This window comes from Apaloderma vittatum, unplaced genomic scaffold, assembly GCF_000703405.1.
Source record: "Apaloderma vittatum isolate BGI_N311 unplaced genomic scaffold, ASM70340v1 scaffold12841, whole genome shotgun sequence".
Taxonomy (NCBI): domain Eukaryota; kingdom Metazoa; phylum Chordata; class Aves; order Trogoniformes; family Trogonidae; genus Apaloderma; species Apaloderma vittatum.
The window spans coordinates 1-27501 of NW_009700879.1; the positions used below are offsets into that span (position 1 = coordinate 1).

Sequence of the window (27501 nt, forward strand, 5' to 3'; positions counted from 1 at the left end):
CGGTGTGGGCTGCTGTCTTCTTGTGTGGGAAACAATAATGAACTGCCCCTGATTATTTCTGTATTAAGAGTACAGACACAGCTGGCGTGCGTTTCAAGTTGCTTGTTCTGCAGAAGTTGTTCCCTGTTTTGCAGAAGTTGTTCCCTATTTGTAATCGTTATTTCCCCTTGCTTTGTCTAATTCTCGGAAACTTCAGGAATGAGGAGACCAAAACTGCACCTGGTGGGTTGGTCAACGTAGATTAGTTTATATAAAGCATAAAATAGTTTATTGATGTTTTATGTAGGAACTCAATAAGAAAATACTTTTGTCTGCTCTTAAGTCAATGTTTTCAGAAAACTCTTGATTTCAAGATTCTGGGATTTGGTGGTAAAAATCATCTTGGAGCCCGTCGCTGTATGTATAATTAAGAAGGTTGGGGGTTTTTTTTATCACATTTCTCTTAAATGATTTAATCTATCATTTTATAATGAGGCCCTTCTGGAGTTGTGCTGTTGACTTGCCTGTTCTGAGGAACCCAGTGCTGACAGTGTCATTGGCCGTCTTCATCCTCTTCTCTTGCAGAGAGATACCAAGCGTCCACTGCAGGACCCTCCAGGCCTCTGTTGCCAAAGCTGATCCTTCCACTCTTAGTTTAAGGGATTGTTTATCCATGTAAGGATGTTTCATTATATCTCAAGTTAGTTTAATTTCTTAAATAACATTTATACAACTTCCAAATTTTGCAGTTTGTAATTTTAATTGATTGCTGACATGTTTGCAAAACCTGTTGGAAGTGTACGTCAGTGAGTTGGTTTTTGGTGAAGTGATGATTGTTCCCTTCTTATGCAGCTGAGTAGACGAACTGCAAAAATGACAGCCAGGAATGAGATGCAGGTATGTGCTTATTGACCAGAATATGAGTGTTGGTTCTTTTAGTTACTACCTTAAAGCATTCCTTCTGGTATTTAATTACAAATGTAATCTGCAGCATGGCAAGGAGCGTGAACGGAAGAAACGTTCCTTTGCCATAGGTTAGTACTAAGTAGCTGGGTAGAAAGCAGATGGAATTGGAAATTATTGATGACAAGACATCATATGCATTTGGCATACGTGACTCAGTTGGGATAATCATAGAATCGTAGAATCGTATCAGCTGGAAGAGACCTCGACGATCATCGAGTAATACTTAAGATCAAAATGTTGAGTCTGTTTATAATTGATTTAGAAAGAATAGAGCGATGAAATAGTTGAGGAAGGCAATAATCCCCAAATATACAAATATCTTTTAACACCAATACATCACAGAAGCACAAAATATTAACTCTACTAAGGAAGGGATATGAACACAATGAGACCATATGTAAGCATTTATTTATAATATGAGGAAAAATAGTTAAGGAAAACTGGAAGATAATTAAAAACTCAGTATTTGCATGATTAATGTATTAGATATAGTGTTCTGTGCTTTAGGATTTACATTTAATAGTTTGGAAATTCAAAATAATGCTTATAATGCAGGAGATGATGCATGTTAAATCTTTCTAAATCAGTGTTAGGCATATAGTAATAAAGTTGCTCTATTTTGTTGTTGACAGTTTGAAAAGTTAATTGATGAAGCTACAAGAAAAAAAGATTTCAAATTACTAGAACAGTTTCTGGTAACAGAAGACTCTGAAAATGTCTCTTACAAATGCAGCAAACAGTTTGTCAACAAATTAGACAAGCTTCTGTGTCGGGTAATGTCATCATTACATCATAATAGTCTATACTGTCAACATAATAGTTTGAAAAACATTTTTTTTTTCGTTTGGCTTGCTTTACATCAGCAGTTGATTTGGAAAAATGAAATAAAATTTAAGAATGAAATCTCTACTGCAAGCTGCAGTTAAGGTGGCTTTTGAGAACAAAAATGCATCTAATTAGTTAAGTGCAGGTCCTTTTAGAACTGTACACTAAAGCTTATGTTATAATTTCAATTTTAGGAACTTGACAAACAAGAAATTGCCAGCGTTTCCACTGTACTAAATTGTATTCAGAAATGTGGGATGAAAGTCAGCATAGCAGGAGAAGATGGACTCTCAGCAATGATAAAATATGGTCTTATTGGAAGGATAAGTAAAACATAAAGCATATGTGAACTTTAAAAATCCCATAAATTAATATAGCAAGTAGAAGTAATGTTTTCAATGCTGAACAAATTTGGTCCTGGATTGTTTCCGAGTTGTGAATTTCTTCTAGATTTGCCACAAACATTATTCACATTTAAACAGGTTTTGGCAAGTTGCTTCTTATAGTGGTGCTACTCTACCACAGGGAAGATTTTGCAAATTGTGTGATGTATAACTTAGATAAGCTTGCAGCAATCACAGCATAGTGTTATGTTTTTATATGAGCTTGCTATACTGCTTTTGAGTCAGGAAATAAAGTTTCCTGGTGCAGTTTTAATATTTTTTTTGTTAATATTCACATCAACAATATTGTACCTGTTCTTTCAGCAGATTATAGCGCTATTCTGATTATTTTGTGGTATTTCAACCTGCATGTTAATACATTAATAATTTGTAGCCCATCATAATAAATATACTGAAAAAAAGATACCACTTGATTATTGCTTTCACCAGAAAGTTCACTGAACAAAATTAATGACTCTCTCAGATGAGGGTTACTCAGTTGCCTTCTCAACTGTTTTTTGGGAAAAAAAAAAAAAAGCATGTTGATAACTTCGTGCTTGTATTCACACCTACAACACACTTTTTCATTCCAACATTTCCCGTTTTCAGCTCCATGCTGGCAGATGCTGTCTTAGAAAGTCAGCTACGGAGGTTAAATACTTTAATTTGAAATCACCTACATTTGTTTAGCCTCAAAGTGAAATTTTTTTCTCACACTCAAGCACACTCAACAGACTAATGTTGCTGCTGTTTTAGTCTTTGTATAGTTTGTATAATTTGTATAATTTTACTTAAATATAATAGAAACTATTGTCCTTTTTCATGCTATTAAAATAGATTTTTTTTTTCCTTTACATGGTTAATTGGTTTGAAAAGGTAAAAGGAATTTTGATCCTCAGTGGAAATGAAAAGAATGAAATGCTTGCAAATCTGACTGAAGATTTCTTCAACGTGTTGCTGGTAAAAAGAGATTGATAATGAAATACTTTATGTGTATTTGTCAAAATAATTATTACTAGTTTAGCAATAAAAAGACTTTCAAATGTGATTAATATCCTTCTAAAGTTATTTAGTGTTAAAGTAATTTCTGAAACACATAAGTCTTGGATAAATAGTTTGCATTCATACTCATTTTCTGTTCATGATTAGTATCATTAGCAAGACACTTCAACTTAAGTTTTCAGTGAACAAAAAAATTTCATCTTGGTCTAATTTTAATTACGTAAATTATTGATATGCTAACATCAGGACCCCAAGTTGATAAGATCTGTGAGTTTTCTGTTAATAAAACTTTTTGTCTCTGGGGAAATAATTTCGATAAAATTAACTGAAGTGTGATTTTGGGAAAACAGAGTTGGTCTCTTATGTAAGGATGAAATAATTTTAAATCCTTAACTGCTTTTAGATTGCTTGCTTTATGTACATATTACCTGATTTTTGTGGTGTAATATTTACAGTATCCAACTGATGTGTTTTGGTTTGGTTTTTCTTGTAGGCTATATGTGATAGCAGACCTGAAGGTGAGCTGGAAAAAAGTACATGCTAGATCTAATAGTAAAAGTGTTCTGAAAGAAACACATTAAAGTTACCGAGTGTTAAAATAACTCTTACTGCTTCTGGAGCCACCTTGAGGCAAGGTAGCTTTGACAGAGCAGGTGGAGTGAAGGGGATACAAAGTTTCTTGATCTAATGTGAACGTACAGCCAGATCGATGTGCTGCAGCTGATAAACTGCAGCAGAAGAGGGCTGATCCCCGCGAGGGCTGTTCAGCACAGAGCACCGCAGTTCTCATTCCTGTGAAAAAAGCTTGAATGTCAACTGGGACTTTGGTTGGTTAATTCTGAGGTTTCTCTGCTGGCAGGTTTCCTTGTAACTTGCTGATGTCAGTTATACAAAAGCAGGATAGTCTGGTCTCCTCCGAGATGACGATCAAACTGTTTGTTGTTTCTAAGCTACTGTCGTAGCTCAGCATAGCACAGGAGTCCTTCGTTATTGCCCTTGTCACCATGAGTATCACACTGCTCTTACCTTTCGGTATAGCACTGGGTAAAAAGCCACTGCAAACTATTATGCTGCCCCAATCAATAGGAAAGATTTGTTTCCTTGTCCCTGGGAAGATAAATCTCACGGTTTGAAACATACAGAATTGATCTGATTCTATTTTTAAAATAGAGATCTTGTGCCCAGGGGACTTAGGCAGGGATGCACAGGAAGAGAAATGTTTTAAAGAACCATATTTACTAAAAATTGAAGTAGCTGTTCTGTCCTGCATTTAGTCATGACACTTGGATGTTTGCTTTTAAATAATTTTATATGGAAAGCATTTAATTTCTAAATGAAAATTAGTCATTTTCCAAATGCTGATGGGGAGAACCATAATACACTCTCAACTCTGTAATTTATTTTTTTCCTGTTCATTAGGTAAAATGCAAATACTAGAAAACTTTATTCTGAAAACATGTGCCCTTGCCGCTGACGAAAGAATTAGTATTTATATTCAAAAAAATTCTTCTTTCTAAGCAACGTTTTTTTGTGGTTTTTATAACAGGCTTTGTGAAGATTGCATTTTAAATGTACAGATGCTACAGAAAGCATATTGTAGTGCTTTAATATCAGAAGGATGTTCCTCTGGGAATGTTATCATTTATATGTTGGGGCATCTTGTTTTCAGATTACTGACAAAATTTTTATTTATATGGTAAATTACAAACCAGTGGCATTAAGATTCTGCTGAGAAAGCTGTGTGAAAGGGTAGAAAATAATATTCTCTGTTACAACTGCAATAAATAGGATTAAGATTGCTGGCTGTAAATTCTTGAGATAGTTGCAGGAAACTTGTGTACTTTCTGGTACGCTGCAGCTTTCTCTTATTTGTTTTAGTAACCTCAGGTTGTCAGGTTCATTTTCCTTTTCAAAGAAAGAGAAAGTCACAAAACAAGTATGTGGAGGCTACAGCCCCGAAGGAGAGGCTTTTTAATGCAAGTTTAAGGTGTACTTTAGCCAAGCAGTCAGTTACGGACAGAGCTCTACCTGTGGAAGGTTTTTACATATTTAACCTTCAAATAAGCAACATATCACTTTAGCTTTGATGTGAACATCAATTGTTGGTGTTATTTATAGAAAGAGAGGTACCTATATTAAGATAAATACCATGTAAGGTTAGATAGAACTCATCTCTTGTTTTGCAGTTACTTAAGCGTATTATTTTCTTCAGTGATATGAAACATATTACAAAGTCTCAATATAAGAGTAATTTAAACTTTAACAAATTATTTTATATTTGATCGTAATCCTTTTTTTCCACCCTTCTTAGGTAGTAAGAAAACTTAATTTAATGCTCGACAACATGCCTCGAGATGCCAAAAAAAAAATAGTTGCTACAAAGGAAATGTTGCCTGTCATGTAAGTCATCTTCAGCCTAATTTTTATTTCGTTACATTGTTTGCAATTTTTACTAAGTCTGTTTATCCTGCATGCCAGTTGGTTCCTATTTAACTCATTTTTACCTTTGCTGTTGTGTTGCCAGTAGTGGTAGCTGCTGTCAGGTTTTCTCATGGATTATTCTCCTTTGCAAGCCTAAATTTACCTCTTTCCCAGTCTGGGTTAGACTTCTCATCTTAATTGTCTTAAAACAAACTTTTATTTATAAGAATGTGTGTAAAGCACAGTAAATCAGTCTATGAAAGAACAAGCTATTTACTTTGTGGATTTTTTTCCAGCATTTCAAAAAATAGAATAAAAATTGTATATATGGGGTGATTCACTTCCCCCGTAGTACTTTCAGACTTACCCCTTTAAAGTCGAATAGTCTAGAGGAGTCAGAGTTTTGTCTCATAAGCTGAAAGCTAATAACATTTTTCTTCTATGCTTTGTGTTGCTGTCATATTTTAATTAAATGTTACTTTGCCTGGCAGGCGTGACATGGGGAAGAGAATTTTGGATGCTGGAGGTAAGCATGGGGCTTAATAAAGCGGTTTAGTATTGAGTTTCTTAAAATTCATGTGCAGACCTATAAAAAAAATGGAGAAGGCATTCAGAAGCTGCAGAATGTTGCAGTCCTCTGAAAATACAAATACTGCATGAAAACCTTTTGCCAACTGGAATGTTTCAGGTATGTGCAACATAATGGCAAACTCTGGGAAGCTGTCAGTCCTTTTCTCTGGAATAAGTATTAAAATAGCAAAAGCTTCTGAGGAAGTCAGTCTTTGAGGACAGTGAGCTACCAGCCATGTTGAGTAGTGCTGGAAATTGTCTCAGGGATCACTTTGGTTTCCAACAATTTCCCAGTTCAGACAGGTGCAAGTTGAAAACTTTGTTGCTCTGACGTTTCCTGAAAGTGTGGTCGAAATTTCATATTGAAAGCTAAGTTGCTGAGTCATTCTTATTCCCTTTGTTCTTTATCTGTATCACCTTTAGGGGTTATGTATTTGGATATAATGTGATAATATCATACAAAATGTTCAGCACTGTTAATACCAGCTTCCTACATATGATTATTTTTTCATATCAGTAGTATCTTTAAAACTACTATTCCTGTAAAATGTGTTGTGCTGCAGACTATGACCTGCAAGTAGCCCTTACAGAAGCTTTATGCAGAATGATCTCAGAGAAACAAAGAGGAGAACTGGCCTGCCAGTGGTTTTCCATGGAGTTTGTGTCCAATGCATTTAAAGGAATTAAAGATTCTGAGTTTGAAACAGTAAGTCATATTAGAAGTATTGCCGGGGAGGTAAACCCTCGTTTTACAATTCTTTAAGAGATTTTTGTGTTTTACTAGGATTGCAGAAAATTTCTGAACCAAGTGAATGGCATGCTTGGAGACAAAAGAAGGTAAAAATGGATGGGTTTTTTTTAAAGCTAATATTTTCTTTTGGGTATTTTACTTCATCACTAGTAACCTTTGTATCAGAAAAACTGTTTGGGGGAATCTTTAAATTAAAACAATAGAAGCAAATAAGAAAGTTCAGGTACCATGTAGAGTTAGGATATTTTTATAATATTCTATAGTAAAGAAATTGAGTAATACCATCTTCTGGCACATTGTCACTGATCCTGTCTTCTCTATGAAGTGACTGCTCTTTCAGCTGCTGTGATCTCAGTCTCTAAAGCACACAAGTTTTCTGCTGAAAGCACAATTCAGTTGCTCTGTTCAGATGTGCAAAATTAATTTATAGCATTTTAGGATCCTTGACAAAATATCTGTTTCTTACAGGGTTTTTACATATCCGTGTTTATCAGCAGCTCTTGATAAATATGAGGTAAGTTACAGGCTTAATCATATATCCACAGATTTTCATTTGTACAGCTGAGGAGTTTCTTTGCCTTCTAGTTACGAAAAAAGAAAGATCAAGTAAGAATTTATATTTTTTTCAGGAGAATACAGATGTGCATGTATTCAAAGTTTGTGAGATTGACACAAAGCCTGTTAGCTGGTGTAATTCATTGCTCTCAGCTCTTACTTGTTGGTCTTAACCTTTTGTTTTAGCTACAGATACCATTGGATGAAAATCTCGAAGAATTTTGGGTTGATTTCAATGTCGGTAGCAGAAGTATATCCTTCTATGTGGCAGCAGATGATGCAGTAAGTTAATTTTTTTTCTGTCATACTACATCGTTTTAGGGCAGTAGGTACACATTCATCCAAGTCTGTTAAATTTGTTTCCCCACGTCAGCGTCTGTTTGCATCTGTAGTGTGAAGGGAAAAAAAAAATCTAGATTTAAGTCTACATATTTAGATCAACCAATTTCAAAGTAATGACTTTATAGTACTGTTTGCAAACAGTTTAACACGCACACATGAACAAGAAGCCATTTATAAAATTGCGGTTTTAATTCTGGTGGATGAGACTGAACTGTTTAGACTAATATCTCTACCAAACCTTCTCTGAAACATTATTTGCTGTTACCAGCAAAACAGATATTCAGTATCAGTCCTTGTAAGAGGATTTCAAAAGGTGAAACATCTGTCCTCACTGAATAACTTTCAGATTGCTGCACTTCGTTGAGTTGTAGTATACTGCTTCTCTAGCTTTAAAAATGTGTGTTTTTCATGTAAGGATCATCAGTGGGAAACAGTCATTATTCCAGAAGAAGAGGTAGACCTGTACAGCCTTGAAGGTATTGGGACTCGGAAATGGGACATTTTGTTACACACTAACTTGGATTTTCAAATTGATTAATTGAGAATGAGACAGCACTTTACAGCAAAGCAAAATTTGCATTTAAAATATTATAGTTCCTATTTTTATCACGGGTAAAGTTGCACTGCAGTGACATTTGCAATTTAGGCATGTAGATGTGACTTTTATTAATAAAATTTTAAAATAATATCTTATTCAGCATAAGACAATGACATTTAATAACGTTCCTTTTAAACTAGTTAGAATAGTTTTGTAAATATCTATAATCCGTAGCTTTGGTAAATAAACTTATTGCAGGATAATATAAAGAGTAGGTATTTCTGAAAGTTTGAGTCCCAAGTTGTTTTCACTAATAAAATTTATTGTAAGAGTGAATTAAATAAAATAATAATAATTGAGCTGAAGAATAAAAGTAAGGTTTATGTATTTACAAATATTATATGAAGTGTTGTTAAATTATAATTTTTCATTTTTTCTTTTTTTCCCAGAAAAAGATTCAAAGAAATTATTAACAATATGTCTAAAAAGCCCAATGAGTGTGGGTAATCAAGAAGGAGAAATTTTTTTTTTATATTTTGATTCTATCTTGGAGATCAAAGATGCAACTAAAAAGATTTATGGATCTAGTAAATGTAAGGTAGGATTTAAACCCCTTTTCTAATGTTTTTGTAATTGATTTAAAATAAATGTCTCATGGCTATATAAATGTTGTTATAGCTGTGATTATAGGTATTTGTATATACTGAGAGCTTCTGATTACATTTTTAGGCAGACAGAGCTTACTCCCTTACTACTTATAACAAACTGAACTCCAACCAAAGAACTGACAAGGAATGGAACTGCTATGAGCTTGTAGAATCTACTTTCACCTATAACCTGATTTCAGATAGTTATGATCTCTGACTTTAACATTTTATTTCTGTTTCTTGTTTAAAAAAAAAAAAAAGTGAGCCAAGTATGTATTTTACAGAGGTGGTTACTCCCTTTATAGGGCTTTGCTAAGAAGCGGTCTGCGTCAGTCGCCAAAACAGTGGTACATGTCGTCTTTGATGAAAGTGGATCTCAGGTATTGTACTTCAGTGTGCCGAGATGGTTGTTTTCTTCCGTTTTTATATTTAGTCTGATTTTGTTAGTTCACCATAAAATGCCAGTAAGTAAATATAACTCAAAAACCAGTTTAGTGATTCCTAGTAAGTATGTGTTGTATATTTGGGTAGAGAATAACATTAAGACCTGGCCTCAAACTGGAACAATATCCAAATTGGAATATTTCAGACAGATACACACAGAGCAACTTCTTTCCTGTGAGTTGTTATTCAGGAACCCGTTCTTGTTAGCAGAAATAACAGCCTGGATGCTTTTCAAACTAAAAGTGTATAAGCTCTGAAGTTTATAAAAGTCTATAGTGAGCTGTGTGTTAGCTAGAGTAGAAAAGTTGCTCTGTTTGTGTTTGTATAAATACAAAATACAAGGTACAATAAATACAAATATTATATAAAAAATTTTAAAAAATCAAAAATGTTATATAGGTTCTGATACCAGAAAGTCAATTATCACCACATTCGGAAGAAAAATCTGAAGAGGCAAAAGCCAGTAAGTACAAACCACAGCAACTTTCTGGAACTTTGAAGACTCAGAATAAAAATAGCAGTCAAGAAAAATGCAAAGATGACTCCTCCAAGGTGAGCAGGATTATCAAAACAGAAAAGAGTACATAGAAAATACACTCAAATTTTAATTATTTATCATATTTTATAATATAATATAAAAACCTTGATATTTTACAATTGCTATCTAGTTAATAGAGGGTTTGACTGGTTTTCTTATAACTTGATACTAAGCTATATATATTCATTTGCAAAAAAAAATTCTCAATGTTGAAATTATAGCAGTGTGACAAAAAGGAAAAGCGGTTAAGGTTCTTTAGACCGTTATGCTCCGAGAATTCTCTTTAAAGAGAAATGTTTCAGGACATGCTTAGATCTCTTACGATGTGCAAAAGTCTAGTATAGTCTCTGGAGACTTACTGGTTATAAATATGGTTATGCTAGGACTGACTACAGATCTGCTGGGGCTGGGGGAAAAGATGTCACCATGCCTTCACCTGCCACAGCCGTGCAGTGCCACCTTGCTAGCAGTTGTCTGGGAAACTTATTCCAGAGATTCTGCTGGCTTATTGCTTATGCACTTGTGCAACATCAGTTGACATCCCAATAACAGAAACTGTCAAAAGGCTCTTGGATATAGATTTTTTTTTTTTTTTTCCTAAAACCTTGTGTTGTCATCCTTAAATCTTTGTATTACGGTCGAGTTTCTTCTGTTCCTCAAGATAACTACGTCTTGTAAAAGGAAAGTGTCTGAAGCATCCATGCTTATTCCTGGAGCTGCAAGATGTTGCACAAAGAATCCACTGGTATTTGTTAGCACATGTAAGTTTCCAAGTATTTTTAGGGTAAAAATATGCTATAAGTTGTCTGCTTGCTACTGCTCGATAGAGGTGCTGCAGGGGAGTAGCTGCACGTACTTTCCAAACAGCTGAAGGCCACCTGCTGTGTTTACTGCTGCTATCAGTCAGCTGGGTGTGCTGGAGCAAGCTGGGAAGTCGGCAATTGATAAGAAAACCTAAAACATAGTTTTGGGGTTTTTTATCTCTCTCCTAATATGCTTTTGGTTTAAAGAATTTTCAGCACTTGGAGCTTTTATAGCAGTTGCATTAGAAAAGTCAGCGATGCCCAATGTGTACATCTATTGCTTCTGTTTTTACCTTGAAATTACATTTGTTTCTTCAAGGAGTGATTGATCGCAGAATCAGAGAACGTGTGGGGCTGGAAGGGACCTTTAAAGGTCACCTAGACCAACGCCCCTGCAGTGAGCAGGGACATCTTTAACCAGATCAGGTTGCTCAGAGCCCCATCAAGCCTGACCTTGATTATGTGGCTGGTGAGCAAGGTGGGATCCTCTGCAAGGCTGAGTCACAGGTCTAGTGCTACTGAGCTTACACCAAAAGTGCTTCTTGCGGAGCAAAGTATAACAAAGAGACTTTATCACTAATAGGAGTCATCACTTTCCTACCAATAGTCTTACTGTAACAGTTATTTAATGCTTAATATTTTCTATGAGGGAGAGGTTTGTAAGACAAAGACTAGCAGAGGCTGAAGATGCAGCTGGTGGCAGAACAGCATGACTAACAAATTTCTTGCTTTGACTGTCTCAATTGCATCAGTACCCTTAGTTATGTATATCCATGTATCACGTGTAAACTAAGAGTAACAGGGACTGGAGAAGAAAGCATTTTCAGATTATGATGGAGCGAGGCAGAGAACTTGTGTGATTTTTTTTCTTATTTGGAACTTAACCACACAGTCTATTCCAGCAAAAATATATTACAGCAAAATCTTCTAATGGGTGATCAACTCTTTTCTGCCAGAGCCAGGCTGTAAATCACATTGCTTGCCTCCAGACATCCGCGCTCTATGGGCTTATTAACCTGCAGGTAACTTAAGTGAAGCAAGTAGAATTATAAAAGGTACATAATGCATTGATGTAAATACTAACTAACTAGTTTTAAAGTTTATAGTATAGAGGTGGTGATGGGCAAAACTCTTCGTATCAATGTTACAGGCCAGTAATTGTAATAGAAAAATAGTAGAGTTCTAACATGTCTCTGGTTTGTTTTCAGCCACTCCTTTTAAAGGACGGTTTAAATTACCCTTGGAAATGATGAGATCTGCTGAAAGGTCCAATAATAATAGTGCCCTAAATGAGACTGGAAAGAAGAATTTTGGTCAAGAATCTACTGGAGCATGCATGCCATCTGTAGCTAAGTCTTTTATTTAGAATAACATTAATTTCTATTTTACTTTGTTCCTAATTCATATGATAAGTTCATTCTAAGATTTCTGCTCTCAGCAACTCACTTTTAGGAAGTAATGTGGTTTACTGCTTAATGTTTTCTTGTACTCTGGATTTTGGGTTTAATATGTCTAGTCAGACTGAAGTCTTACAAAATTAGCTAAAATTGGCATTCGCTCATCAGTTTTGACCCCAGAGTTAACTTGCTTTTACTAGAACCACAATTCTTCCTTCGTGTATAATATGAAGCATATGCACAAAATTTCCAATTAATTTTGTGGTGTATGAAAACATGCAATACATTCAGCTATAGCTGTGAAATGTTAATGTCTTCAGGTTGTAGCATTTATAGCTTTGCTTTTAGTGAATTTTTAATCAGGCATTCACTAAAACCAAACAAAACTACATTAGTGTCACAACTGCAGTTTGAGTATGTGTAATTTTGCTTCTGTTCCAGTTGAACAAAAACTTTAAGGTAACATTTTTATTGTATTTCTGGTTCTAAATGTCTTCTGGGATCAAACGCAGGTCAAATCCCATATTTTATAAAAAGACTTGAACGTATAGAATCTGTAGTTTATAATATTTCAAGTGTTACTTTCTAGGAGAATTTTACTTCTGCTTTTATGAACTGTAATTGTCAGTGTTATTTATTTTGCTGCTTAGAGTGGGCAAAGATGTGCAGCAGACAATGAATTTTGCGAAACAGAACAGAATATTGGGAAGTCAAATACCAGAAATGAAGCAAAACAACCTGAAAAGGTACTGGAATCGACACTTCTATGAAATGAAAAAATAATTTCATGTTTTGCTAGAGACAATACAAGTGTGTGAGGCTATACTGCTTATAGTCCTACACTAATCTGTTCTTCTGGGTGTTATCCAACTGTAGCAAATGCATGCTGAAGAAGTTTTAGGAATGATGCAAGAGGGAGAAATGGAGGGCACGCAAAAGCAAACTTTAGGCAAGTAGTTTTACAAGTGTTGATAGTCCTTACTTTTAAAATTATTTTAATTTTGTCTATTTCTTTTGTAATGAGAATTGATACCAAGTTAATGTCTCATTTAGATGAAGCGTTAGATGTTGTTCCTGATTCCCAGCCAGTAGGGAAAAGCAACAAAGCTGTGTAAGTATTGGAGAAGAATACTAAGTTACTGTTGTCACTCACTATGAAGGGAGTGTTTTCAAGTATTGCTGGCATTGAAATTTTGTTGCATAGTTCCAAAAAACACCAGAATTTCGTTGTCCTGTCTTGCCTGGGAGTTATATTAAGAACTGTTGGCTGTGTAAGTCAGGTTGCTTTTATTATGTCATTTTGTGTTATTATTCTGAAATTCCTGGCACCAAACCAGCACTCTTATGTGTGTTTGCTAAGGCTGCTTCATGAACAATACTGTTGTTTTCTTAATCAAAGACTTTAAATTGGTGAATGTGTTTGTGGAAATAGTACTCATTAAGAAGATCAGAGTAGGAGTGTAAGTTTTAGTAGGAGCAAGGAGACTAATTCTTTCAGACGACATCAGAAGGTCAAATAGAAATGACTCACAGATTTATGTAAGGGAACTGTGCCATAAAATGTGGTAGATTTGCCGTGCCGCAGAGTAACCTACGTTCAGAGGTTAAGGATGGCCATAGGCGGGTGTTGCCTTTTTGAAGTTGATTTAAATGTGTGTGTATATATGTTATTGCTGGAGCCTTGCCATTTGACAACGTGTTGGGTAATTGAACGATGGTCGCAGGCTTGGCTGCCAATCTAAAACGCACTGATGTCTAGCAGATCACACGATTTTCCTATTTTGTGATGGATGCTTATTATAATTAACACTCGCTTTCTGCAATTCACCGATAAAAAGATGTTACCTTTGTTAGGCTGTCGGGTCTTTTGGAGAGTTCTTTTGATAAAACCAGGACGTGGAAAAAAAGAGCATGCTCTGTTCCTGAGAAGAATATAACAACTGGTAACAAGCAAAAGCCAAATCCTTCGTTGACGCGTACATCCCATCCAGGTTACGATCACACTTCATTCACTGGGAGTGTTAAAAATGTTCCGCATTAATTTTTTAACCTACAGCCCTATGTTATTTTCTATTGTTAGTGAAAGAGCTGTGGAGAAAAAGCATTTATTTTTTTAATTATTTCTTCAGATAAACACAGAAATATAAAAAAGTTAAGAAAACTAAGAAAATTTAAATTGATACCATGGGGGAAGAAAACTGCAAAATACTTAACGGACAGTCAGGAGTGCTGCTAATTTGTAACAGAAACTGTTAAGTACAGAAGGGAAAAATATTTAAACTACTACTGAAACATCATTTAAAACATTTCTTTCAGCTAGAACGTTTGAAACATCTTTGCATTCTGATTTTACAAAAGAGGAACCTGATGCTCCCTTTGCGAAAGAGGCTGCAGATCCAAAACAATCCAAGGTGGTGAGAGTTTGCCTTCATTTCTTTTGCTTGCAATTAAGAGAACTGGCAAATTTTCAGTGTTTCAGAAGCTGTATTTTACTTTAATTTAGTCATAAATTATTTTTAATTCATTTTAATGCCAAGTGTCAGCTTTACTCTTTTTCAGTATGATCTATTTAAGTTTAGTTTACTTTGAATTTCTTTTTAGAAGTCATCTTTTAAAAAATTAATTCTGAAATAAGCACCAATTTGTGCTTCTCTTATGCTGCTTCATTCACTTTTGAATATAGTATGCAAAGACACAATATTTAAAAGAAAATATCTGGTAAACTATTTTTCCCTGTTTGGGCAATGCAAGGGAAGGTAGTTTTCAAAGGAATGTGATTCAATACATGTAGAAGATACTTAATGAAATTTAGGTGATGCTGGGAACGTGTAATTCCATTTCCAGCTTCGCCCTTCTGTTGAATGGATTCAAAATTGAGCCATAAACTCTATTTTTATAGAAAAAGAAGTCTAAGGATATGACAGATGCAGCAAAATCACTAATTAGTAAAATCAGTGACAGATACAAAGCCAAGACAGATGAGAAAAGCAAAGCAAGAGACTCCTTGAGTTGTAGCAGGTATGATGTGAACTTTATTATTTTTTGTTTGTTCTTTCTGTGCATGTGGCTTTGATCTACTCCTCTGTGACAGTTTTGTCACATCCTGCTTTCATTTGAATAGTTCTTTTAACTTCTGATAAACCCCGTTGTACCAAAGAATAGGAGACCGGTAGTCAAATAGTTCCAGGAGTTGAAATAACTACAGTGGCTGTTAGAAACTCTTTTCAGTGGTCTGTCATTCATTTGTTCCCAACATATTTCATGGTGAGAAATTAACTGGGATAGTTCATGGGCACGTATTGGCTGTCTCCATCCTGTCATCATAGTTTGGGGATCAAACTTGGATTGAAGCCATCAATTTTCTGATTATCTAAAGTTTCTAGTTCTCTCTTCCTAAAAGAGTTGGCTGTGAAGAGAGTTTAAATGTAACAAATCCTTAAATAAGAAAAAAAGGTTTCCCTTGCTGGAACGGATGCTTTACGTATAGCCATGTGCTCTCTGTGTTTGGCGGTAAGAGGACGACAAAGGACGGGGGTAGTTAGGCTACGGCAACTCTTAAACTGTTTGGACAGCGACCTAGAAGACAGGCAGAACCTGCAGTGTATCTAAGTGATCTGGAATGAATTTTTCTAGAGAACAAAAATGAAAGATGCTGATCTCTTTTAATCTACTTGGGTTTGTATGTAAATGCCTGAATAAACTTGTGTTTAAGGCTTGTATTTACATAAGTAGTATTCTAATGCATGTGTTGTAAATAACCTTTAACAAAAGGTATGCTTATGTTTTAGGTCACTTTTAAATAAATCCAGTGTCTCCAAGGTAAAATATTACTGCTTTTGTTGGAAATTTTATAGTATCAGATACATAAATCTAGATATACGGTGGCAGCCTGTAGGTGTAGAGTGAAAATTTCCCAAATATCGCTGAATGTTAAATATCTGTAGACGTTTAGACGTTAATTATGCATTAACTATATATACTTGAAATACTTTCTAGATAGTTACTTAGGTGGAATAATATTTGTACAGGCAACTCTAAGCTAGTGAAACCCAAGTTAATTTTTGTTTCCATATTATATAACTGCATTTGTTCTTTTTGGACATGGCAATGCTAAATATTTAGAATAAAAATGCCGTGTTAAATGAGATTATAGAGTCCTAAATGGGTGATAGCCAAGACACAGAAATCAGTCTGAATGTTTGAGGGGAGGAGGGAAATTCTGAGGTTTTATTCTGATGTTGTTAAAGGATAAAGTCTAAAATACTTAGTTTCTACTATTTGCATACTGTAGTGTTGCTAATTAAGTGGAAGTCTGAGCAGCTGCTGGGATTTTTCATAGGTTCATGGTGAAGAACATGCTTTTTGAGGTGACAACATGTGTGAAAATACAGTCCTAATTTGACCTTATTATTAACTTATGTATAGGAAGAAGTTTGGGATAGAAACCTGAAAACTAGTACTTTTCTTAATATGACTGCAGGTCATATTATGTAAGTAGTTAAAACATTTTCAAAGAAAGTTTCCAATTGTTCTTACCTAACTTTCTGAAATTTTTGTTAGTTCTGCCACAAAACTGATCTCTGTGCCTGTTTGACAGGAATGATGTCTACAACTTTAACATCAGTGGGTCCGAGGAGCCTACCATAAAGCTTGGAGTAAGAATATAACAAACTAATATGTTATGAATAAGAGCATAAAGGAGCTCAGTCAGATTATGTCTCCTGAAAGTATCGTTAACATCTAAAAATTCAAATTACAGCACTGAACTAAGGCAGAGGGGGTGAAGTTTGCCATGGAAATAGCTCCGTCGCTTTGAAGTGTATAATGAGATACGCTGCCTTAGGTTTCTGGCCACGTAAAGCTATTGTGATGTATTCATGTATTAAGAATAAAGCAGTTTGTTAGCAATGTCATTATTTTTAAAGTATCCTATTATCCCCAACGTATTATTGCCATCTTTCAAATCCCCATTGTAAAGACGTCTTTGCTCACATGTTTGAATAAAAAGACCATCTAGCTGAGATAAAAGCAAAAGACAACAAAAAAGTTTTGCGTCTTATGGCTCAGAGGAGCCTGCTCTGTCAGTGAGGACAGTGAAGCGAGTGGGTGGAAACTAATGTAGTAGTTTGAGATATTGAAAGCTTCAATCAGTTCCAGGTGATTTTAACTGTCAGCTCTGTTCTTAAATAATTTCTGAGACATAAATTAGTTTTTGTAGCTTAATTGCTGAGTAAAAAAACTGAGCAAAAATACCCCTTAGCTGTTACTCTCAGGTGGCCTGTTTAATTTTGTGCAAAAATTGTGTAACAAATAAAAACCTTCATTTGTTTCTCATTTATTTGTATTTTTAGATCCCAGAATTGCATGTTACTGAACCGAGCGTTCGTACAGACCCAAAGAAAAAAGGGTAGGGCTGTCACGTTGTGTTGTAGTCTGCTGATTGCCAGTACAGTACTGTCTGCTGTTAAGAAAATCCAGAGAATGTGTGTGTGCCAATAATATCTTGATTATGTTGTTTTTTCAGGCAATATACGTGGCTGCTGTGCTCTCCTAGATTTTTCTTTTGAGTAGCTGATAAAAGAGAATGTGTTTCCTGAAAAGAACAGCTTTAGTTCTCTTCGTGCAATACTACAGGGATATAAACTCCTAATAAAGAGGGGTCATTTTTTGTTAACGATCGGCCTGCGAAAGGTGTTCTGACCGTTAGCAAACAAGTACATCCTTCAGGGTTTAAGATGAACAGATGTTGCCAAAATGGATGTGAAAACTAAAGCACATACGTTTGTTTGAGTTCTTAATTCACATGTTGCATGAATAGTAGAAAGATTAGGAGCAAGTATTTTTAAATGTATTGTTTAAAGGTGTTTTTTCTTTTTCTAATTAAGGAATGCAGATGATAGTAAAACTAGCTCTGAACTGAAAGGAAGGAAAAAAGTAAGGCTGAGATTTTTGTGGATTAGTATATGTTGTCTTCCTGTCTTTAAATACCACTTACTCGTAATATACCTTTCACTTATGTAAATCAGTAACTTAAGAACTCCTTGGGGTTTTTTGTAGACTAGAAGCAATCAAAACAAGAAACATCTCTTTAGTGACACAGACACAGAATACAGAGGTGATGACAGCAAGACAGAGATCAGCTGGCTACAAGAATCAAATAGAAAACCTAAAGCCCAGTTAATTGATTACAGTAGAAATAAAATCTCAGGGAAACCAATAAGCACAGAGAAAAGTAAGACACGTTTTTATGTTTTTTAAGAATGCGGCAATAAGTTTGTTCACAGATATTTATTACACAGCATGTAAGGTGCTGTGTGGCAGATACAATATGTTTTTGTTGTCTTATTTCCAAGCATAAGAAATTTTCAAGTTAGTGCTAATAATTTATAGAGGTTCATTTTCAGAAAGTCTGTATTTTAACATGGGAAATTGTTGGAGGGTGTAACAGGCAGAGCTTCTTGTCAACAAAAACCTCTTTGGCCATTTAAAAGAACGTGCAGAAAGCAGTTTACTGAATCAGCAATTTTGTGGACGTAAAAGTAATTCTGTGATTTTACAGCTAAAACTCTAAATGTCAAACATTGACTATTTTGCTGATATTTCTAATGTTTTAGGTATTGCAACAACAGATAAATTTCCTGAACCTGCTGGCCCTGTGGGTGAACCTAAAGGCAAAAATGCAAAGAAGAAAAAGGTAAATGTAGATTTGCAACCAGATTTGTAAGATGTCTTCACTCACTGCAGAAGCTGTTTTTAAATAATTTTTCCTAGGCTTCAGCTGAAGATGGGAAACTTCCACTGAGAACTTGCTTTGCTCTGTTTCTGAGCTGTGTCGGGAGGGTGGCAGTAGTTAGGTGGTAGAAGGGGAGCAGGGGGGAAGGAAGCCAATTCCCGTCTAGTGGTTAAGGTAATCGCTTCAGAGGTGATGATCAGTGATACTAGTTCCTGCTCACTGCCCAGGCTTTTGGTTTGGTTCTATTTCAAACCAATTAGACTAATTTAAATGTGCACATATTTGAGAGAGGAAGCTTTGGAAACGCTCTTCAGCTTTGCTGTGGCTCAAAAATGCATTTAAATTGCCTCTTTGCTTTTTTGACCGTTACATTCCTGACTGCACTGTGCGGTATCTACAGTGAAAATTCTCTTCCCAACGTGCTTAGGAGACTGATGGTTGGACTCTCTGAGCTTTGGTAAAGTTAAACTTTTTTAGACGTTGTGAAAGAATGGATTTCAAGTAATTAAACCTGCCATTTATTCTTACCTATTATTTATTAATTGTTCTGATATAAGCTGGACATGGTTTTTTTTCTTCCAAAGATAAACAAATGTAAAAAACAGAATTCAACAGCTGATGAAACAGTAGAACAAACCACCAGACAAAAACGACCTCGAAGAGCTACATTAGCAAAAAATTACAAAGAGCCTTCCAGTTCAGAGTCAGAGAGTGAAAGGAAATCTCCAGCACGCACCTCTAAGGAGGAGAAATCAAAAATACAGGTATACAGTTGCACTTTCTTCTTTAAAATCCACTTCTGGCATGGTTTTCAAAATAAACTCTGGTCTACTTTGTACTTAGTACTCCTGAATTTCAAGTGCCCAACATGAGCAAGTTGAACTGACTCTTATTTAGTATTTCTAGTAGTGCCCTTTTTGAATTTTGAGCATTTAGCTGCCAAGAAAATCACTCCCAGATCATCTTCTCAGTCATAATAGTACTTAAGTTTCTATTTATGAAATTTATTCTGCTTAAAGGACTGTGTCCTTTATTTTAAAAACTTAATGATATTTTGAAAATGTCTATCAAATGGGAGGTTTTAGTGAGCCAGATTTTGATTTTTTAGATAATATGACTTTTGATAATGCAATGTCTACTCGGTATACAGTAGAAAATGGTGACTTGAGAGTGGGTACATCAATACAGTTGCTCACTATCCAAATAGGCTTTTTAGTAAATGAAGCAATGACACTGGGTGCTAAAGCATTTTCTTTCTTTTAGCACAACATTTTGGTGTATATGGATAGGTCTGTAAATTTCATTGTTAAATCCTAAAGCATTGATAATTACCTCCAGTAGTTAAGAAATTCATAAGAATAGAAATGTAGGTACTGAATTAAACAAATACTATGCTTAGTGATATTAGAACACCTGATGTCCTTATGAATTTCAGTACTTCTGGTGATGCTTCTTTTTGTACCTTCGGCTTTTCCAACTTTACATATAGATAATATGCTTTTACCTGCACATGTATGTATACATGTCTATATGTTTACAAAGAATGTTTATATAAATGTTGTGTTTTAATAGAAACATATGAATGGGAAAAACAAGGATGATAATCAGCCAAAAGAGTTCCAGAACACTGTGTATATAGAGCCAAAGAGAGTAGCTAGCTCTGTGCAAAAAGCATATATTAAATCAAATAATTCTGCAGAACGAAAGGAAAATGAAGTGCCTTCATCTGAGAGTCCTGCATCTCTTGAGACGATGAGATGTATGTATTTTGACTTTTAAGTTACAGTAATGCTGTATCGGAAGTTCGAGGTTAAGTGAGGATTATCCAGTAGTTCAATTTTACATTTATTTCCTGCTTTTAAAATAATAACCCGTAATTCAATGTGTACCACGTAATTTAAGGAAGTGTATTAATATGTCACTGACACTTCTATAGGTTGGTACAGTTATTTGACATGAGCATAACCTAGAAGTGCAATACACAAGTGTTACAATGAAACTGGTAACTGCTAAAGAAGGGAGGAGATTGTTGGCACACAACTTGCCAAGTTTTTTTGCAAAGTAAAATTCTACCCATCTGAGACTTGCAAATAATGCAGAGTTGGAACAGTTAGCACTTTGGGGCTTTAACTTACCTTTTCCTCCTTTGATTCCTCATGCTGCCAGCTGAATAACTGTTTCCTAGGTGCTGAAAGAACATCAGAGGGAGATGTTAGTGAAGAGCATATATACAGTGAAAGATCACCTGACCTTGAGGAGTCAACACCAGAAAAGAGGGCAACACTGAGCTTCAAGAAAGGAATCTCTCCCAATAATTTCTGCTCACAAAAAAAGAGTATTCCAAGTGTACATCTACATGAGTCCCCTGAGACGACTGTTAAAAAGTTAACGTTTGGAAATAAAATTTTCTCACCAGTTTTATCTGAAGCATCTTTGGTAAGAATGTTAAGGTTACCCTGCAGTTGTTTTAACTGAAATTGTTCCCTTCAGCTGCTACCTTTACACTTTTGTACGTCTCCTTTCAATAGTGATTTTTTTGTTAATGTGTAGTTCAGCTTAACGACGCATAAAACTGTCGGTGGACATGCAAAAGGATCTCTATCTGAAACACGTTTTAATCATGAAGATTCAAATTTCAGACATCAATTTTCAGACATACTTTCTGTTAAGGAAAAACTACAAGATGTCACTGGACCTATCACCGGAAGTAAAAAAGAGGTATGTTACTAAGTCCTTTGGCCTTCAGAAGAGAGATGGAGATTTTTGTCTATTTTATCTACTTTACAAATGGTGAGGTTTAAGGAAATGCATCTTTCTTAATGTTAAAACACTACAGATAATGTCAACTTGTGACCAACTTGGAAGATCCTAGTAGTTGATTTTTTAAATATTTGAGATAAATTAGGGAACTGTTTATCATATGGATACAAGGAAAAAGTTGTAGCCCAACAAAATCAATTGTAATTAATATCTTAACAAATAACAAGGAGTAAATATTTTCTTTTTGACTGTAAATGAGAAACAAATGAATTTTCACCAATGAGATAATTGTGAACTCTGCATGGAAAAATTCTTCAGGTGAAAAAGTGCTCTACTATTCCAGCATTACTGCACTACTCAACATAACAACTCTTGTAGCACTGGCAAATAAATAAAAACTGATGTGTACCTTCAGACCACTTGTAATAAGTACTTTTTCTGGTGGAAAAAAATTACCTAATGACCCCTTTAAGTAATAATTTTGTGGCCTATTGCAAGAAAGTTAGTCCTTATTGGTCATTCGACTTATTGCTATCATTAATTAATAATGTGGTGATGATTTTGTTCATTCTTTCATCTAGTGAGACCTCGTAGCAATTCATGCAGTGATTTGGGGTCTTTTGTTATTGTAGTTGTGTTGGTGTCCCTAGTTTAGTGAAAAGCAACATAAATGTGGATTTTTAAAGACTTCTAAAAGTGCTTTAATGTGGACATTAGTAAATCAGTAACTTTTCTTTTAGGATTGTGTTCCATCTCCACTGTCTGTTTCCAGTGGAAGTAAAGAACAGTCTTGGAGTGAAGAACCATGTGGCCCCGTACATGAGTCAGGTAAAAACATTTAAATTAAAGCAAAAGACTTCCTATACGTCTCCATAAAGGTTAGGAAGGATGTTTTGTTTGACATAAAAATATGACCCGAGTTTTTTAATGTTGTTTTCTTTCATATATTTTCAGTAGTATCCTGTCTTTACTCTTTTTCTTGTTTTCTCTGCTGTTATAATCCCCCCCAAAAAACTGAAAATCGGGCTCCAAAATACAGTTACTGTGAAGAATGAGTTGCACCTTTTATAAAAGGAGTTAGAAGCATTCCCAATGATACTGGAAAAAAGTGTGGATAACGGTATTGTCAGGAAAAGAGGGTTTAGGGTGAATCTCTTTAACGAGCAAGTCTTGCATAGCTCAGAGGTTCTGTGTTCCATTGAAATCCTGCTCTTAATTTACTTCCAAGTTCCCACATTACCGAACGTGTCCTCCGTAAATATAATGCACGTTAATTTTTGTGTAGTTCTTGAGCTTTAATGGGAAGCCACATACTCCTAGAGCTCAGATCCAAAGCGTCAGTAAACTCTTCCTGTATCCTCTCATGTTATTGTTCTAAATACAGTCATAAAACTAAGCAGTTTTCATTTTTATTAAAGGACCAGCTATACAGACATCTCTCAAACGAAGGTACCACAGTGATACAGAAACGAATTCTGATGAAGCAGAAACAAGCAAAGAGGAAGAAAAGAAAGGAATCAGAAGAACAAAGTTACAGCCTAGAAAATTATTTAAAACAGGTGATGCTGTTACTTACAGAGGTTAGTTATGGAGTGACTACAGTTGTGCAGAAGTTTAAAATAACGTAACAAAGTTTTAACTAGAAAAGATAATATCCATTAAAAAGCATTTTACACGTTTTAGAAAAGAAAAAGAAATGCTAAATATTTAGAGACTGTATCAGTTTAAAAAGTCAGAAAATTGATATGAAAATAGAAACGGATCTGTGTATAACAAAAGCTGTTCTAGGCCCTGTTGTAACTTCAGACAGGACACTTTCTCATACTGAATTGTGATGTTACCTTCTTTTACTTCTCTTCAGTGTCTGAAAGCTTATCTACAGTCTCTGTAAATGATCTGTCAGTTTTGGATGGGGACATCTGGGACCCTGATTGTTCAGCTGTCGGTATATGTCAGAAGCTCCAAAAAGAAGTTACCAAGAAAATCGAGGCAAGGCATTTCAGATACATTATTAGTTGTCTGTGTGGGTACATGTGCATATGAATAATCACTTGTGTTACACCACAGAGTTTGCTTAAAAGGACATGACAATAGCTGTGTGCATAATACCTTGAGAAATGATAGAATTCAAGTTTCAATTTATGCCTTTTTCAATTCGTTATGTACCTAACTCTCCAATGATTTTCTTTCCCAGGTCTGTTTTATTGTTTTATCCTGTCTATCATTTCAAAACAAGCTTATATATCTAAAGTAATGAGCCTACTGCATTTTGATTTATTTTTCTTTCAAATTATCAAACCCATATTAGCAAAAAGGAAAATATGATCCTGAATAATGCATTTGTTCATCCAAGACAGCAGTAGGTACACATCGTTCATTCCATGTGTACTTTCTCTATTTTGAGGAAATATGTCTTTTGAATAATGAACTTCTAATTAAGTTAGGTAGCGTTTTATCAAAACCATAACTCCATGTTTATTTACATTTCAGTCATGGAAGGCTTTTCCTTAAAGAATAGGGAGAAAATTTTTAACACTATGTTTTCTTTTCTTGGCATGATCTGTGATGCTAAGCAATTACAGTACTAAACATACTACAAGTTCTCTTTTCCTAAAGGGAAAATAATCTGAATTTAATGTTAAAATATCCTTATAGAGCCGCTCACGGAAAATGGATCATTTTACTAAGCAATCATTAAGAGCTGCCCATCAGCATTTGACAACAATGAGTTACCAGCTTCATGAGTGCAGGTCTGTAATGAAAGATTTATTTTAAAGCATCCTTAAAATGCAATTAATACCATCTAAAAGTAACTCATTTTGTTTTGGTAGGATCAGGCAGCTGGACAAATTTCATTTTGCTCTCCTTGAGGAACTTGAGAATTTTGAAAAAGATTCTCAGTCCCTGAAAAACATGGAAAAAGAATTCTCGGTTTGTATTTTAATTGCTTGGTCATGGAGAAACACAAATTCTTATGGAATCCATAGATTATTCATATGATCTTTAACTTAAAGTCGTTTGTTCTGATTTTAAAAGCCTTTATCCCTTTGCTTAAAGTTGAGTCAACTTGCAAATAAGGAATTTGAGATATGAGGATTGCCTAATGCTACACTCGTAGAATTTCTAGATCACCACTATATGTTCTTCTTCCTAGAATAAATTACTCCTGGTACTTTTAATGCACTGATTACCCCACTTCATGAGCCTTTTTTTTTCTTTCAAATTTTCAAACACAAGACTATATTCACTTCTTTCTTTTACTCTTCAAGGCATGACTTATGTGGAAAGGCTGATTAAAATGCTGAGCATATACTTTTTTCATTGTTTTGACCCTGTTACACAGAAAATGGAGTTTTGGTGGAACTCGTTCCATGAAAGTAGAATGCCTGAAGTGCCTCATCGTGCCGGCCAAGTTCGGGGGTTTTTTTTTTTTCCCCTCAATGCTTTGCTTTTGTGGTGGCTGTGTAACTCCTACCCGTTCTGTTCCAAGGCTGTTGTCATAGGTTATTTTATTCATATTAGGTATTAGTCAGTTTTAGCTCAGAAAATTAGTTCCTACTGATTAGTATTTATTAATATTTCTCTTTCCAGACCTTTTGGAAAAAACATACACATAGTTTTAGTGCATACATGAAGAATGAGCGTCAGAGGTTAGTAGGATTCACAAATCCTGTGTGGGGATTCGTTCTGTTTGTCTGAGGTATAAATTGGGTCAACAATTACTCTCTATGCAGATAAATAGACACATTAGATGAGATTAGAAAATGAGATGAAATGTTACATGGCAGGAGAAATGGAATTATGCTGCATCTCAATTTCTCCGTGTACCTGCTGGACTGTTTCAGTAGTAGCCATGATGGTGATATTTCTGTAGGCTTTTAAGTGCCAACAGACAACAAATAATGGGATGTATTCATGATGTGTGTGGAAAGTTCATACGTAGCAAAGCTATTTGAACTGCCCCTTATTTCTTTAGAATTCAGATTCTTAAAACGTCATTTGAAAAGAATATCTACTGTACTGTTGACTACGAAGAGCGTATCTTTACTTCAGAGGTATGATGAACTTTTGTTCCTTTCTTGTTTCTGAGAATTCTACATACCAGTATTGACTTGTTGGCCAAAGAAGGGCTTTACCCTCAGCATTGTATTAATGCCACAGAAGTATTTTTGTAGTTTTTCATTGTCGTGTGCGTCTGTATCTCTCGGTTGTAAACGATTTAAGGATGCAATTGTCTTCTTGAAAATGGGTTACCAACTGTGAGCAGAGAAGATGCATTCAGTATCTTTTTATAGATGCATCTGATGAAAGAAGACATAAAAGGACTCCAGGAGAACCTTCTTAAAGAAATGGTAAATGAAGTTATCATGTCTACATTTATACTGATTTTTAAATATAGCTATTTGAACACTAAATTACCGAAGATTGTAATTTCTCATCCACTGTCAAAAATAAAAATTAGTCAGAATCCAAGTATCACTGACACGTTGTACTTTAAACCTCATCTGGGTGATAAAAGCAGCAGATAGATATGGATTTACTGTTTTAGTTCTGAGTCTTAATACGCTGAATGGTGATGTGGAAAATTCTGATTTGATATGTTAAAAGCAGCATATACTATGCACCAGAATTACATTACATTGCTCTAAATAAAATCCATTCCTTGTGATAAATGTAATGCTTTTTGCATTGCAGCAAGAAGAGGAACTGTGTAATGTTCGCAGAGCATTGCAGACATTCTTGCAGTCAGAGGACAGAATTCTGAAGTAATATTTTCAGATCCGTTCCTGAAATTCAAGGTGAATATAAACACTCTTTTGTAATGTAAAATTCAAGAGCTTTTTACACTCAAAGAAACTATTGTAATGAAAGCATATTTTCCTTAGTAATATTAAAAGATAAGACTTCTTTTATATGTGAGATTTGGAATCAGTTTGCTGAATCTGCTAAAATGCAATATGTATTTTTTTATATTTAGCACATGCTAATTTTCAAGAAGTCTTTAACAATTTTTGTACATTATTTAAGTGACTTTCAGAGAAACCAGTTTGAATTTCCCTTTGGATCTATTTTTTGGGCCAGTGTATACAGAAGACCTCTTTTTTCTGATCCATAATATAGTCAGAAATTATTATCTCCTGTTCTGATCTCAATCCTGTTTGTCTGTGGTGTTAGTCTTCAACAGGAGTTTCCAAGAGAAAACAAAACTCTAAACACTTGTGGTTGAACTGTGTAACAAATAGTTATGTTAAATATTTCCAGAAAAAGATTATATTTTCTGTCTTGTTCTTATAAAGTGATGTCGTTACTGTAGCTCACAAATATATCCTACATACTAATACAATCTATTCCATATACTTAGGTTTCAGAAGATTTCCTAAGGAAAAGATAATTTACATTTTTCCTTTGTTGCCATGTATCAGCTAGAAGGTTTCTTCTGAATATTTATTATAGGCAACTTCTAAGCTAGTGTTTCTCTTAATTTACTTTTAAATTAAACAAAAAAAGTTACCTTGCATGTTATAGTTCCTTAGCAACCTTTTAATCTTTTTTTAATTTGCAGTCCTGCCTGTATACACTGTGTGCTTCTCAGAACAATACCTGTAATACTTTTTATTTAAGTTCTCTTTTTAAAAATGGGAAATCTAAACAGCTTAGCAAGCACCGTGTAAAGCAAGTACCAAGAATGGGCGCGGTGTCCTGGAGCTTGTCTGTTCTCCTGCCTGCGGAGCTGCCTCTTGCCCAGGGAACTGCTCCAGACTAACTCTCCAGCATCTCGGGAGCCTGAGCTCACCCAGCACCGCACCAAGACAGCTCCGCAGGTGCTGGAGCAAGGTTGAAGAGGAT

The 27501-nt window shown here is 35.0% G+C and overlaps 1 protein-coding gene across 1 annotated transcript; it reads left to right on the top strand.

The window, feature by feature from the left end:
• Window positions 1-852: 852 nt before the first annotated feature.
• Window positions 853-26424, top strand: LOC104281067 (synaptonemal complex protein 2-like). The gene is given in 42 exon segments (XM_009878928.1): window positions 853-876; window positions 1578-1718; window positions 1965-2093; window positions 3009-3113; window positions 3649-3673; window positions 4575-4658; window positions 5465-5555; window positions 6068-6102; window positions 6710-6852; window positions 6931-6983; window positions 7366-7411; window positions 7639-7734; window positions 8210-8270; window positions 8782-8930; window positions 9823-9975; window positions 10623-10722; window positions 11973-12094; window positions 12812-12907; window positions 13038-13110; window positions 13215-13272; window positions 14016-14223; window positions 14301-14391; window positions 14394-14575; window positions 15061-15179; window positions 15950-15980; window positions 16587-16651; window positions 16759-16816; window positions 18219-18393; window positions 18791-18855; window positions 19479-19658; window positions 20467-20653; window positions 21080-21344; window positions 21450-21612; window positions 22395-22482; window positions 23073-23234; window positions 23516-23643; window positions 24310-24404; window positions 24486-24585; window positions 25246-25304; window positions 25631-25709; window positions 25950-26006; window positions 26350-26424. Coding segments are annotated over 42 exon segments (4416 nt in total).
• Window positions 26425-27501: the final 1077 nt, after the last annotated feature.